This window comes from Toxorhynchites rutilus, chromosome 2 (assembly GCF_029784135.1).
Source record: "Toxorhynchites rutilus septentrionalis strain SRP chromosome 2, ASM2978413v1, whole genome shotgun sequence".
NCBI classification, from domain to species: Eukaryota; Metazoa; Arthropoda; class Insecta; order Diptera; family Culicidae; genus Toxorhynchites; species Toxorhynchites rutilus.
Genome location: NC_073745.1, coordinates 90,747,309 through 90,760,911, shown reverse-complemented (window position 1 = coordinate 90,760,911; position 13,603 = coordinate 90,747,309). Strand labels below are relative to the sequence as shown.

The 13,603-nt window shown below is 42.3% G+C and overlaps 2 protein-coding genes across 2 annotated transcripts; both read left to right on the top strand.

The window, feature by feature from the left end:
* The first annotated feature begins 3,260 nt into the window (after positions 1–3,260).
* On the top strand, positions 3,261–4,760 carry LOC129765927 (uncharacterized). Its single transcript, XM_055766375.1, has one exon. The coding sequence runs from the start codon at positions 3,261–3,263 to the stop codon at positions 4,758–4,760; it is 1,500 nt and encodes a 499-aa protein (XP_055622350.1).
* An 869-nt stretch (positions 4,761–5,629) lies between these two features.
* Positions 5,630–8,989, top strand: LOC129765926 (uncharacterized). The gene has a single exon (XM_055766374.1). It carries the CDS (start codon positions 5,630–5,632, stop codon positions 8,987–8,989), a length of 3,360 nt encoding a protein of 1,119 aa, XP_055622349.1.
* Positions 8,990–13,603: the final 4,614 nt, after the last annotated feature.

Sequence of the window (13,603 nt, the reverse complement as noted above, 5' to 3'; positions counted from 1 at the left end):
CGAGTGGTTAGCGTCATAACTAACATGCCGGGTGTTCGGGTTCGATTCCCGTTCTGGTCGGGGGAATTTTTCGTCAAAGAAATTTCCTCCGACTTGCACTGTGATCACGCGTATTCTAGAGCTTGCCACTCAGAATGCATTCAAGGCGTGTTATTTGGCATAGAAATCTCAACTAAGTACTAATAAAAATGACGCAAGTAATACTACGTTGAGACGGCGAAGTTCCTCTAGGAACGTTAGTGCCATTGAAGAAGAAGAAAAACATTTCGAACACCTTTTTAAGATAATAATACAGCCATTACATGTCAAACCGATATAGTGGTTCTTAGATTTTCATGAAAAATGGTAGTTTTGTTCCTTATATATTTAGCGATACGATATTTTTTATTTTTTTCGTTAGGGTTACCATTTCCATTTTAGGGTGGTCCGAAAATTTTTGTTTTTTCTAATTTTTCCAAAAATGACTTTTGGTCACCCTAACGGAAAAACAAAAAAATACGAGTCTACTATTTTGCGATAAGGAACCAAACTACCACTTTTCACGAAAAACTGAGAACCACAGTGCCCCCAAACCAAATCACCAGCTGTATGGAAAATATTGTATAGGGTATATGAAATTTTGGCAGTAGTACCATGTTTTTGAGTTCTTATATGGTACAACAAAGGATCTAAAGTGAAAACTGCACCTTTTCGTTTTTTTCACGCCATTCTCGATAGCTTTGAGACGAAAATATGAAAAGAATACTGAAAGTACATCTTGCTAAGGTGTATCGATCAATATTTTCAAACAATTTTTTATCAAAAAACAAATACTGAAAAAAAATTTAAATTAATTTTCATTTTTAATTTAAATTATTTTTTTTTATTTTGAGATTCAGCACTACTCTAGTTTATATTGAAACTTCTTCCTACGTTTATTTTAGGTATATTTGATTTTTTTCAGCATTTTTAGAGTGTTTTTCGCGGTACAAAAAATTATGTATATTTTCCGGCGTCTCGAAATTTTGAAAAAAAATATTATTTTGAGACCACCTTTTGCTCTAATTTTTATTTAAATGCGTTATCAAAACATTAAATTATCAAAAGAGAAGCCAACACTCATCTTGTCCGCCACAGAGCCGATACGGTCCCCACCAGGTCCTTGCAGCCAATTGGTCCACCAGAGCATAAGTCTAACCGCAAGCCTAGTTTTGGATAGAAAATGAATATCACAACCCAGAGATGTCGAGAAATTTTCCTTTACGAAAAAATCCTATACCAGCCCTCACGAAACTTTTATTTTACCTCCTGTATATCAGTGTGACGCATGCGAGGCTCAAAATATTGTAGACTACTTTTATTTTCTTTAAACTACTACAATTGTCCAATTGTTTACGGTACAGGTCCAAATCAGAAGTATATCGGAAAACTAAAAAAACTTCTTATGTACAACATACCACCATTTTATAAGTGTATTAAAAAATTTAAAAAATAATAAAATGAAATAAAGTCGAAGGCTTGTGTTTGTAGAAGCAGCTGAAGATGGTTGAATGATGATTCATTCTGTTTTTTCAGTGATTTTCAGATGTATTTTTCACAGTTCCTTTTCATCAAAGAATGCCATGGCTATCCTGATTCTATGAAGTGATGCCAAATTGCCTAATCATCATGACGGGTTCTGTGCAAAAACAGCAGTAAATGATTTTGAAGTACTGTAAACCAGGAGCAAATTGGTCACGATTTTCAGAAAAATATTAATATTTCGGAAATTATTTGCTAAATTGATTCCCAATTGTTTTTTTAAAACCAGTATAAACGTTATGGAAAGTTTTGTTGAAAAAATCCTCAAGCGTTAATTTGGAAAAATTTCAAGGCGTTGCTTCGGAGTGAAATTGATCAATCTATGCTTTTCATGATTTTCTAAAGTGATATGCATATAAATGTATAGAAAACCATTGATTTCTTCACCTCGTATTAATGATAATTCGAGGGTTTGAGGATACAAAAACCTGATTTAATCCACCTAAAGATGTGGTCTTGCATTCCATACGATCTAAAAACTGATCTGTAGGTCATCCGGAGACCATTCGGGTTACCCTAATGTGGTCAAAAATCCTTGAAATGGCTTATAATGAGCTTATTTCGACAAACCAAGAAGTTTTATATGTCGCATGATGGGACTTGGTTTTGGACATTCGCGGTATGTTTTTGAAAAATAGTTTTTCCTCACTTGTTTCAATAATAATTACAAGGGTTTGGTTACTATTTCATCTCATAAAGTATCGCCTAGGAGAGATATGATGTGTTCAGTGTCTATAAATATTGTGTTGAAAACATGTTCCTTTACCATAGTTGGAAATGGAAACGTAAACCCGTCATAATAATTAGGGAATTTGGCATCAATTCATAAAATCTGGTTTACCATGGCATGGTTCTATGAATAGGGACTTTGGACTGGTCAGCTCGGAACTCAATTGAGAACCTAAAAGAAGGTTCGTACGAATAGTATATGCAGCTAACAATCAGTATGAGAGTTATGAAAAGCTTAGCCGAACAGTGGAATGAAACGATACAGACTACAATCTGCCGTATCTTGTTCGAAACCACTTCGAATAGATTATTTGAACTGATTGAGAACTTAAGATGGTCTACGAATTAGAGACTTATCATAATTCATGCAAAGTCGCAGTTTATATCGTAAAGTAGTGAGAGTTTATCCATCCATAATATTGTAAAGTAGTGAGTGTCGTCGATTAGGTTTAATTATATTGAATATAAAGTCGAAATACAAACGTTGAAGAAGCAACAGTATTTTTAAAGTCTATCCGAAATAAGTCGATCGAATTATTCAGTTAGTACTAGTTGGCAGTCGGTCGTGGAGTTGGGACAGGAATACCAGTCCCTCGTCGTTTGGAAGGTCTTCGCTCGCAACATTCTGGTGCCGAAACCCGGGAGGAAATCCCGTTCTGTCGACGTCTCGTGGATCAAAGGATCCTGATACCACGTGCTCCGGAAGATTTATAAGTGGTATCCCGCTACACCATCCTGTCGTCGGTGGCTCCAGTGGCCACAACACTACTATCTGTCGAGGGAATCACGAAGGAGACTTCCGGCGTATCGAAGCAGTGATCAAGAGGACCGTTCCGACAGTCCCGATACTCGAGGCTGCCAAATAGCTTTCCAGTACTTGGGAGTGAGGTTATAAAGAACACGTGGTCGAGGAGGAGTAAGTTTAGCTAAGCCGTATCTGAAGGTGGGTAAAATTACTATTTAACCGAAAGATGAGGAAATCGGCTCTGCGAAAGGGTGCTCTCAACCTGAAAACACTTTTGCGTCGGAGAGAATCGGTTATTGCTTCGGCTGAGCTGATAAAAACGTTCGATGAAAATTTCGAGGTTTCGCAAATAAATCAGGTAGCGCTACGGATCGAACGGCTCGATGAGCTATTCAGGAAATTTGAGAGTGTGCAGGATGAAATAGAATTGATCGAGGATAGGGAAGAAGAGTTTCTTGATGACCGTGAGCAGTTCCAAGATAAATATTTTGAGTTGAAGGCGTCTCTAATGGGTAAACTTCCGCAAACAGCCTCCGTTCTTCAGTCTGCGCCTCTAGTTCAGACTCCGCCCGTGCATGTGAACCCTACTATGTCCGTCAAGCTTCCGGAACTGCGGATTCCGGAGTTCAGCGGAAAACCGGAGCAATGGATAGAATTTCGGGATCTCTTTAAAGCGGTTATCCATTCGAACACCCAGCTGTCAGCGGTTCAAAAACTACATTACCTTCGAAGCTCGCTAGCGGGTGATGCGTCACGTTTAATCTCGTCTACCGCCCTTACAGCGGATAACTATCCTATAGCCTGGAAGATCATCACCGACCGATATGAGAATAAAAATTACCTAGTCAAGCAACATATGACAGCTCTTTTCAAAACCCCTCCCGCCAAGAAGGGGTCCGCTGCTGCCTTGGACGAGCTGGCAGATGAATTCAACCGACACGTTAGAATCCTCGACAAACTTGAAGACGTAAACGACCACTGGAATTCATTCCTAGTGGAACGTTTAAGTAGCTTGCTTGATGGAAAATCCCTGCTGGAATGGGAGACTCAGTGCAAGGAGGAAGAAACTCCGAAATACGACGACTTACTCGACTTTATGCACAAAAGGTCCCGTACTTTACAGAAGTGCTCTGCATTTGTCAATACTCCCGTTGAAAACATTTCTAAACCAGTGAAAGGCAAAGCTTCCTCTTCCCATGTTGCTTCCGAAAGTGTGTCGAAGTGTCCCGGATGTAAAAACTCTCATCCTCTAACACAGTGTGAAATGTTCCAGAAGCTGACTCCGAATAACCGTTTCGATTTCGCGAAAAGTCATCGCCTGTGCATCAATTGCTTAAGGGGTGGCCACATGGCCAAGGAATGCCGTAGTGGTCTTTGTAGAATCTGCGGCAAAAGGCACCACAGCCTGCTTCATCTACCAACAGTAACGTCGATCCCCGCAGCTGTTAGCACGAGCGACGAAGAAGGCACATCACATACACGCATAGCAGTCTGCGCCACACCAGCCACCACTTCTAAATCAGAAGTTTCGTATTCGGGCGCGATGGTACCATCGGTGGTACCAACACATACATTACCCCAGGCAATTAAGTCGGTTTCGCGTAGACCGCTGTCGATAAGCACTTCGGTCGAAAGTCCCCCTTCTTCGTCGCCGGTGGGGATTTGTACGGTCCTTTCGAATCAGAGCCGCTTCCATATAGTTCCCATGTTCCAGCCGCATCGTTAACACAATCAAATGAGCCTTATCAAGCAACCATATTCCTCTCAACAGCCGTGGTACGAGTTCGAGATATCAACGGTGCCTATCATTATGCCAGGGCACTACTTGATAGTGGCTCACAATCGAATTTCGTTTCCGAATCCCTTGCGCAAAAATTGGGTCTAAAACGTTCGCGAATCAATCTTCCCATCAGCGGAATAGGCCAAGCAACAGTAAGCGTTCATTTTAAAGTCGATGTTATGATCGCTTCTCGGTTTGGAAACTTCGAGCATATACTCGACTGTTTGGTGCTGCCAAGACTAACGGTTTGCTTGCCTAGTCGCCATGTGGATATTTCCCAATGGAACATGCCTCGTAATCTGCAGCTAGCCGATCCAAAATTTAACATAAGTCAAAGAGTCGATCTAATTATCGGAGCGGAATTATTCTACACTCTTCTCGAATCTCATCAAATCACAATCGCTGATAATTACCCTCTATTACAGACGGCGCCAGTGGTTGTATGGTTAGCGTAACAGCCTCACAATCCGATCGGCCTGGGTTCAATCCCAGCTGGCGTCGTTGGGATTTTCTGAGGCGAAAAATCTCTGGTTACGTCTTCCTTCGGAGCGGAAGTAAAAGAAGTTGGCCCGGCTCATGAGTTGTTGAGTCTGATAGGTAGGAACAGGTGGAGTCGCCTCCCTGATGTCGGTGATTGGCACTAAAGTGGCGGAAATAGGCCGACGAAAAATAAGCGAAGATAAAAAAAAAAAAACCCTCTATTACAGAAAACACTCTTAGGCTACGTTGTCTCTGGGAAGGCTCACACTCCCACACCTGGTTTGGTGTCGTGCCACTTGGTAACTGACCAAGATCTAAATGACCAGCTAGCTCGAATGTGGGAAGTTGATGACTTCGATGTTGGGAAGGCTCTGACCCAGGAGGAAAGGGAAGTGGAACACCACTTCACAAGAAACGTCACAAGGAGCGGAGATGGTCGCTACACTGTTCGTCTCCCCCTGCGACAATCCATGCTGCCGCTGCTTGGTGACTCTTACAGCTCTGCTCTTCACCGCCTTTTGATGATCGAGAGACGTTTCGCTAAAAACTCAAGCCTTCGAGAAGAGTACATCAGGTTTATGGATGAATACGTCAATTTGGGACATATGGAAGTGGTCATACGCGTCGCGGGCCCGCAGTTCTTCTTGCCGCACCACGCCATCCATCGTCCGGAAAGCAGCACCACTAAAACCCGTATCGTTTTCGACGCCAGCAGCAAAGCAACTGGTCATCTATCACTAAACGAAGTGTTGCAGACTGGCCCCATCGTACAGCCCCCACTGATCTCGACAGTGATTAATTTCCGGATGCCCAAGTTTGTTTTCACGGCTGACGCGGAGAAAATGTTCCGCCAAGTCTGGATACACCCGGAAGATCGAAAGTTTCAGCAGATCCTCTGGCGCCGAGATCCTTCGCAGCCAGTACAAACATATCAGCTCAAAACGGTCACGTACGGGCTCACTAGTTTTCCGTACCATGCAGCTGCTGTGCTCAACAAACTGGCAGAGGACGAAGGACAGAAATATCCTCTTGCGGCACCCGTCGTAAAAGAACGTTTCTACGTTGACGATGTTTTGGCCGGAGGAGACGATCCAGGGGAGGTAGCGGAGACTTGTCGACAGTTGCAGGCTCTGTTAGCAAAGGGAGGATTCACATTGCGGAAGTGGTGCACAAACGATTCAAGAGTGTTGCAACACATCCCTAGCGAGCTGTGGGAAAATGCTTCGCAAATCGAAATCGGTCAGTCCCATCTTACAAAAACTCTCGGACTGCTATGGGATGCCAGCTCAGATTGCTTCAGAATAAAAATTCCTTCGCTGACGGAATTGAATGGAGTAACCAAGCGCGTCGTGGTGTCGGAGATGTCTCAGCTTTTCGACCCACTCGGATTCCTTGGACCGGTAGTGATTAACGTCAAAATGTTCATTCAGGAGCTATGGACGAAGTGTCTATCTTGGGACGAAGAGTTATCTGACGAAGACAGCAATTGGTGGCAGAATTTTCGTGTGGAATTACCCATTCTCGCGAAGCTCACAGTGCCCCGGTGTGTGCTTCCCAATCAACAACGCGAATATCAACTCCATTGTTTCAGTGATGCGTTTCAGCGAGGGTATGGTTCCTGTGTCTATGTTGTGGGACAAAACGCAAGTGGAGAAATTGAAAGACACCTTTTGATCGCCAAGTCACGTGTCGCTCCGTTACGTGGCTTATCAATACCGCGCCTAGAGTTATGTGCTGCGGTTCTCGGAAGTCAGCTGGTACAGAAATTACGGACCACTGAATTCGTCGTCGCTAGTGCTACATTTTGGACAGACTCAACTGTGGTACTACACTGGATTCGTTCGGTGTCTACAAAATGGAAGGTGTTCGTCTCCAACAAAATAACTGAGGTTCAGGGTCTCACCAGAGGCTCTCAATGGAGACACGTTCCTACACATCTAAATCCAGCGGATCGTATTTCACGTGGCGTCCGCCCAACACAAATACAGGAAGACACATTGTGGTGGCACGGTCCAAACTTTCTCGCTGGACCGAAGGACTGGCCTGAAATCTTGCCAAACTCATCAGACATCGATGTTATCCAGGAACGGCGCCAAATCATCGCTTTGACTTCCATCGTCGTGGATAATTCCATTTTTGATCGTTACGCCGAGCTGGGACGCTTGCTGAGAATATCTGCATGGTGCATCCGGTTTGCCGCAAACTGTCGTCGCCAGAAGGATGAACGTAACTTTGAAAGGATTACACCACACGAGATAGATAGCGCGTTGAAGATCCTCGTTCGTAAGGCACAGGTAACAGTTTTTCATCGTGAGATTATACAGCTCGAATTACAAAGACGTGATTCCAACTACACGGTCGAACTTGATAATAAATCCCCCCTGAAACATCTGAATGTCTTCCTCGACATCAATAGTTTACTACGCCTCGATGGACGTTTGCGGAATGCGTCAATCCCCTACGATTCTAAATATCCGATGATTCTCCCAGCAGACCATCGCTTGAGCCTCCTCCTAGCTCGATCACTGCATTTGCAAACAGCTCACTCTGGACCTTCATTGCTGTTAGCAACCATGCGCCAACGGTTTTGGCCTTTGCGTGGTCGGCAGCTGGTGCGTAAGATCGTGCGCTATTGTATTACCTGCTTCAAGTGTCGCCCACCTAATATGCACCAGCAAATGGCACCGTTACCTGCGGTTAGAGTTGTTCCGTCCCGAGTGTTTTCAAAGGCTGGCCTCGATTACTGCGGGCCATTTCTAATTCGTCCGTTATATGGGAGGGGGGCAAACGTGAAAATGTATATAGCGGTTTTCGTTTGCCTGGCGGTAAAGGCGGTGCATTTTGAAATCGTTCCCGACCTTACGTCCGCTGCCTGTATAAACGCAATTACACGATTCGTCTCGCGATACGGCCGATTACTTGAGCTCCATTGTGATAATGCGACAGCTTTCGTCGGGGCTGATCGCGAGTTGAGAGCAGCACGCGCGCGTTATCTGCAGCAGTTCCAAACGAACGAATGGGAGAACTACTGCCTGGATTCAGGAATTGAGTTCCACTTCATCCCGGCTCGCTCACCACACTTCGGGGGGTTGTCGGAGGCCGGAGTGAAATCCTTCAAATATCACTTCCGCCGGATATTCGGAAACAGATCCTATACACTGGACGAGTTCTCTACTGCTGCTGCCCACATCGAATGTATCTTAAACTCTCGGCCTCTCACTCCCTTAACAGACCATCCAGATGACCTTGACGTATTGACTCCCGGCCACTTTCTGATCGGGGAGCCAATGTTCTCGATACCTCAGCCCGATGTTTCAGACGTAAATTTGATGCGTCTCTCTCGATTACAGGAAATGCAGAGATTGAAGCAAGATTTCTGGAACAAATGGTCCAGGGATTATGTCAGCCAACTTCACCAGCGATCGAAATGGAAGACAGCTGTTACCAACGTCCGAAAGGGAGCGCTAGTCTTGCTTAAGCAGGATGGACTACCACCGTTCATGTGGAATCTTGGCCGGGTGGTAGAGACGTACGTCGGTTCCGATGGGTTGGTACGGGTGGTACTCGTACGAACTGGTCAAGGAACGTACAAGCGAGCCATCACCGAAGTTCGAGTCCTACCGCTGGAGAACGAAGGAAACCATGAGCATCGGGTGTTGGGAGAGGATAATGGAGCATCCCAACCACCACAATAAACGTTGAAACGGACGGTTTCAACGGGGTCCGGTGTGTCGTCGATTAGGTTTAATTATATTGAATATAAAGTCGAAATACAAACGTTGAAGAAGCAACAGTATTTTTAAAGTCTATCCGAAATAAGTCGATCGAATTATTCAGTTAGTACTAGTTGGCAGTCGGTCGTGGAGTTGGGACAGGAATACCAGTCCCTCGTCGTTTGGAAGGTCTTCGCTCGCAACAGTGAGAGTTTCTCAATCTGGTTGTACAGTAATGAAACATTGGTGTTTTTGTTTTTTTTAATGTTCAGCGTCTGAGCAAAACAATAATATTCAAATGGTTAGTCTTATAGACAAAGATAGGTATTATATCCCACACTATCTGCTTCATTGCAACCGCGCTCTTACATATATCTGAAAACTAAAAAAAAAATGAGTGGTTCTAACGGTATGCCACGATATAGTGGTTCTCAGATTTTCGTGAAAAGCAGTAGTTTTGTTCCTTATCGCAAAGTATTAGAACCTTTTTTATTTTTTCATTAAGGTGCCCATCCATTTTAGGGTGGTCCAAAAACATTTTTTTTCCTCTTTTTTCCAAAAATTTTTTTTTTCAAAAATTCATAACTTTTGAACTACGATTTGATATGTCATATGAATCGGTCCAGTAGTTCAACAGGTATGAAATAAAAAAAATAATTTTAAAAAAATACGATTTCTCGGACCATCGGAAATTCATAATTCAATAACGGAAAAAACGCCTCTCTGATTTTCGTATGTGTTATGTGAAAAAAAAACCTTAGCCATCAAGAAGAAATATAAAAAATATAGCGCCTTTGGTCTCGAAACCATATAAACAAAAAAAAAATGAGTACAATAAACAACTACAAAAAACAAAATCCATTTATTTTAATACTAGATAATTAGCTTCAATTTTATATATCGATCATCTGAATCGATTCAGTAGTTCAAAAGTTATGCAATTTCGAGAAAAGGTTATTATTGGAATAAATTTAAAAAAAAGTCTTTACGGACCACCATAGGATGGAAAAGGGCACGAGATGAAAGGGTCCCTCGACTCGCCTTATGCAATACTCTGTCGATATCTACTGCCGTCACCAAGCAAGGATTCTCGTCGACTTTTTGACTTGACTCGTCGACTTGATGATAATTCCATCTACGGTACTGCTGCCGTTGTTTGATGGCTTGACTCAGTTGAAACACCACCGGGAGGTGGCCTGAGCACAGTTTGATGAACACAGAGAGGGTCGAGAGCAGCCTTCACACCGGTTGTAGAGTGGTAGGTTGGCGTGTATGGGTGAAGAATCTCATAGTGACCCGCCTGGAGGTCCGCATCGGGCACTGTCCCGTTTCTGTTGCTACGGATGTTTCCTTACATTGAGTGGCGAGTGTTGATGCCCGCGGAGAAGATGAACTCACCACTTCGTCGAGTCGACCTCGGGATGTCTCGCCCGTGTTACGGAAATTGGATTGTCAAGGGTGGTTGAGATAAACAAACAGAAACAAAAGAGTGTAAAAGTCATGAAGTGGTCTTATTTAAACTATTCTAGTTTTTTTTAAGTCTACTTAGAATTTCAATAACGATAGATCTATTGATAAAAGGAGCTATCAGGTAGTTCTTAAATTACATATATTCAAATATAATATCTAAATAATGCCTTTATTTGAAGATTGTTACTATAACCGCGAGTAAAAACTGGCTATTCAAATTAGTGCGGCAAATGAATCACGAAAAGTGAGTTCATATAAGGATTATAATTAATTATTACTGAACAACATGTATTTCTTAGGAAATTTGTAATATTATTCTAAATAAACTCCACTGTTGTTAGAATAAATTGACGAATTTCAAGACTCATTTGAGACCGCACAACAATGATGGAGAAGCGAAAATCGGGCAGCGTCTTGAATTCGAGTACTTTGCAAATGGCTATCGCAATACCGCCATTAGAATCCACAGCTCGGTCGAGTCTATAGACGGCGTAATGAGTCCGACTGGAATTAATAGAAGGCTTTAGGTGCGTTTTGGTTAGTAACGCGACGTTGATTTGGATATTTTGCAGAAATAATCAATATTAACTTTGTAACAATGTGGGAATACATTCCGAACGTTTCTTATTAAAAAAAATGCTTCGACTGTATTAAAAATGTTGAAAAAGTTAGACCCTTTCCAAAATTTCATTGTGAATGCAAAAGTTCTTTAGCAACCTATTTAGATCATATCAATCAAAAGCAATACCAAAAGCTTTGAATAAATGATAAACTTTTTTTTCTGTTAGCCTTCCATTATGGAAACCCCCTGATAGAGAAATTCGAACAGAACAAGCACAAGCTTTTTGAATGTTTTCTTAAGTTCATTTTTGCTGAAAGTTGCAAGTTTCTCTAAACGCCGCTGCCTGTAAACTGGTTTTGAGACGAATAAACAAAATGAATTATTTGTCTCCCGCTGCGAACAACGTCATCCTCTCTGTTTGCTTCTTAGCACTTAGTTTATGTTTCGTGATGCATTTCTGCAATACGAAAGTTGCAAGCTCATTCTCATTGAACTCAACTCAACTTATTGAATATGCAAATCACAAGAAATTGGTCAGAATTCAGAACAAAAATATGAACGAGGTTGCGTTTGCATGTTTCGTGGAATACGTTGAGGATCATTAATCAATGTATATATTTATGCAGTGAGATCATTGAATGTTAAATGCAAAATGTTCATCAGAGTGAAAAATTGATGGCTTTCAAATTATGTAATTTGTGAATGTTTAAATATCAGATAACTCTTTCCAGTTGTGCAGGCTTTTGGATAACAAGGATCAAAGCATTGCTCAAACGAAGAAAGTTGATCAAAAGTATCGAAACACAAACGAATTTGGAGAAGTATGAACGTAATACGTAAAAAAAAGTTCAACTTTGAGTACAACGTGTAAGATTTAAGATATACTGATCAAATAGCGGAAGGAATCCCACGTTCTGCATCCCAATCCGCCGTGAACACAATTCGGCTGTGTATGCAAATATTCGAGACAAATTTATCCCGATAAAACGAAGCTTACGGTCGAGTCAAAACAAGACACTGTGTTTCTCGCAACATCATGTTACAGGACGTGGGACAAAAAATCAGATAATCGCAATTCATTATCCTGATTTGCATAATTTGCCTCATCTTTTTAGCGGCCCCAGCAGGATGTCTTGTCAGGTGGTGTCCGAAGCCGTCCGCTGGGATCGACAATGCAGGGTGCGTGGCCCTTCTCCGCCCCCCGTCTAACTTCAAAACCGTAATTAGTGGTTCATCGGGCCCGCTTATCTCAAACTGTCCGCAGCCGCCTTCGGGGGCGTAAAGTGTTTGTAATCATGCACTCCGTGGTCACAGCCGCAGAGTGTGGACTGAGGCAAATCATCGTTTCCCCCCCGGAGCCGGTCGAAGTGCGTTCTCGATGCCTGGCGCATTAAATTATCACCACTTGGGATGATGGCAACGTTGATAAGCAGACACACTTTCTTGTTCGATGAATTCTTGGCGGTGCACAGCCACTTTCGGATGAAGTGACCACCCGAAAGCGGAGCAAGCACATAAAATACCCACTGGGATGAATTATGGGCCCACATTCAGCGGCCATGTGGTCAGTGTGGTCGTTCATTGATTTAGGGCGGTAATTTACTCTGGACGGGATGGGTTCCGATGAACAGATCTTTGCCGCTGAAATATTGCTAATTGAAAAACGTGACACGCTGAGAGTGAGCGGTTTAGAACCAAAGCAGGGTAATTTTGGTTGTAATGGTTTCCAAACTGAATAAAATCACAATAAATTATTCGTCCCATTATCATTACAATAATGGACGGACGCTCCCAGCTGTTGAGAGTGTGTATTTTTTCCGGACAGAGGCAAGGAATTTTATCGTGTGTTGTTTGCGGTATATTTAGCCGGTGCATTCGGTAAGCGGGCCCCCTCTGTAATTCTCGAACCGTCAATTATATATATTGACTCCGCTGATTTATGTAATCCAAATAATTACACTTCTGGTTGAAAAAAAATATACGACGAACGCACTGAAGGTGATGATGATTAGCTCTGCACTCAAAATATGGGTGGAAAATTTTAGAGAGAAAAAATATTGTTTGAGAACATCAAACACATTTTTGACGTAGAAATACGTCGCTGATTTCTATATGATCGGTGTCAAATCAGACCGGACCATGTGACATTTTTAAGATTTCGAGAAAAAAAGAAATTGAAGTTTGGTGCATAAGAGGTTTTCGTTTAGTATTCAAAGCAATTTCGATATGTTATTCCTGCTGCAAGCGTGATTTTTTAAATCTGATAAATGTGGTATGTAGTTTACAAAATGCTTACTGAATGCAATCAATAACTCTAAATTTTTAATTTTGCGACTTGGTCTTCTCTAACCTTTTCGTCGATGATAACGACTGTCATGTTACCATCTCAATGGAGAGCGCTGTCGTGATATGTTGGAAGACTATTTTTGGCCAGAATTAGAAGATATCAACATCAATGATATGCAGTTTCAACAAGACCGTGCCACTTGCCACACAGCGCACGTTATAATGGATTTATTCAAAAGTAAGTTTGGTGAACGTGTTATTTCGAGAATGGACCTGTC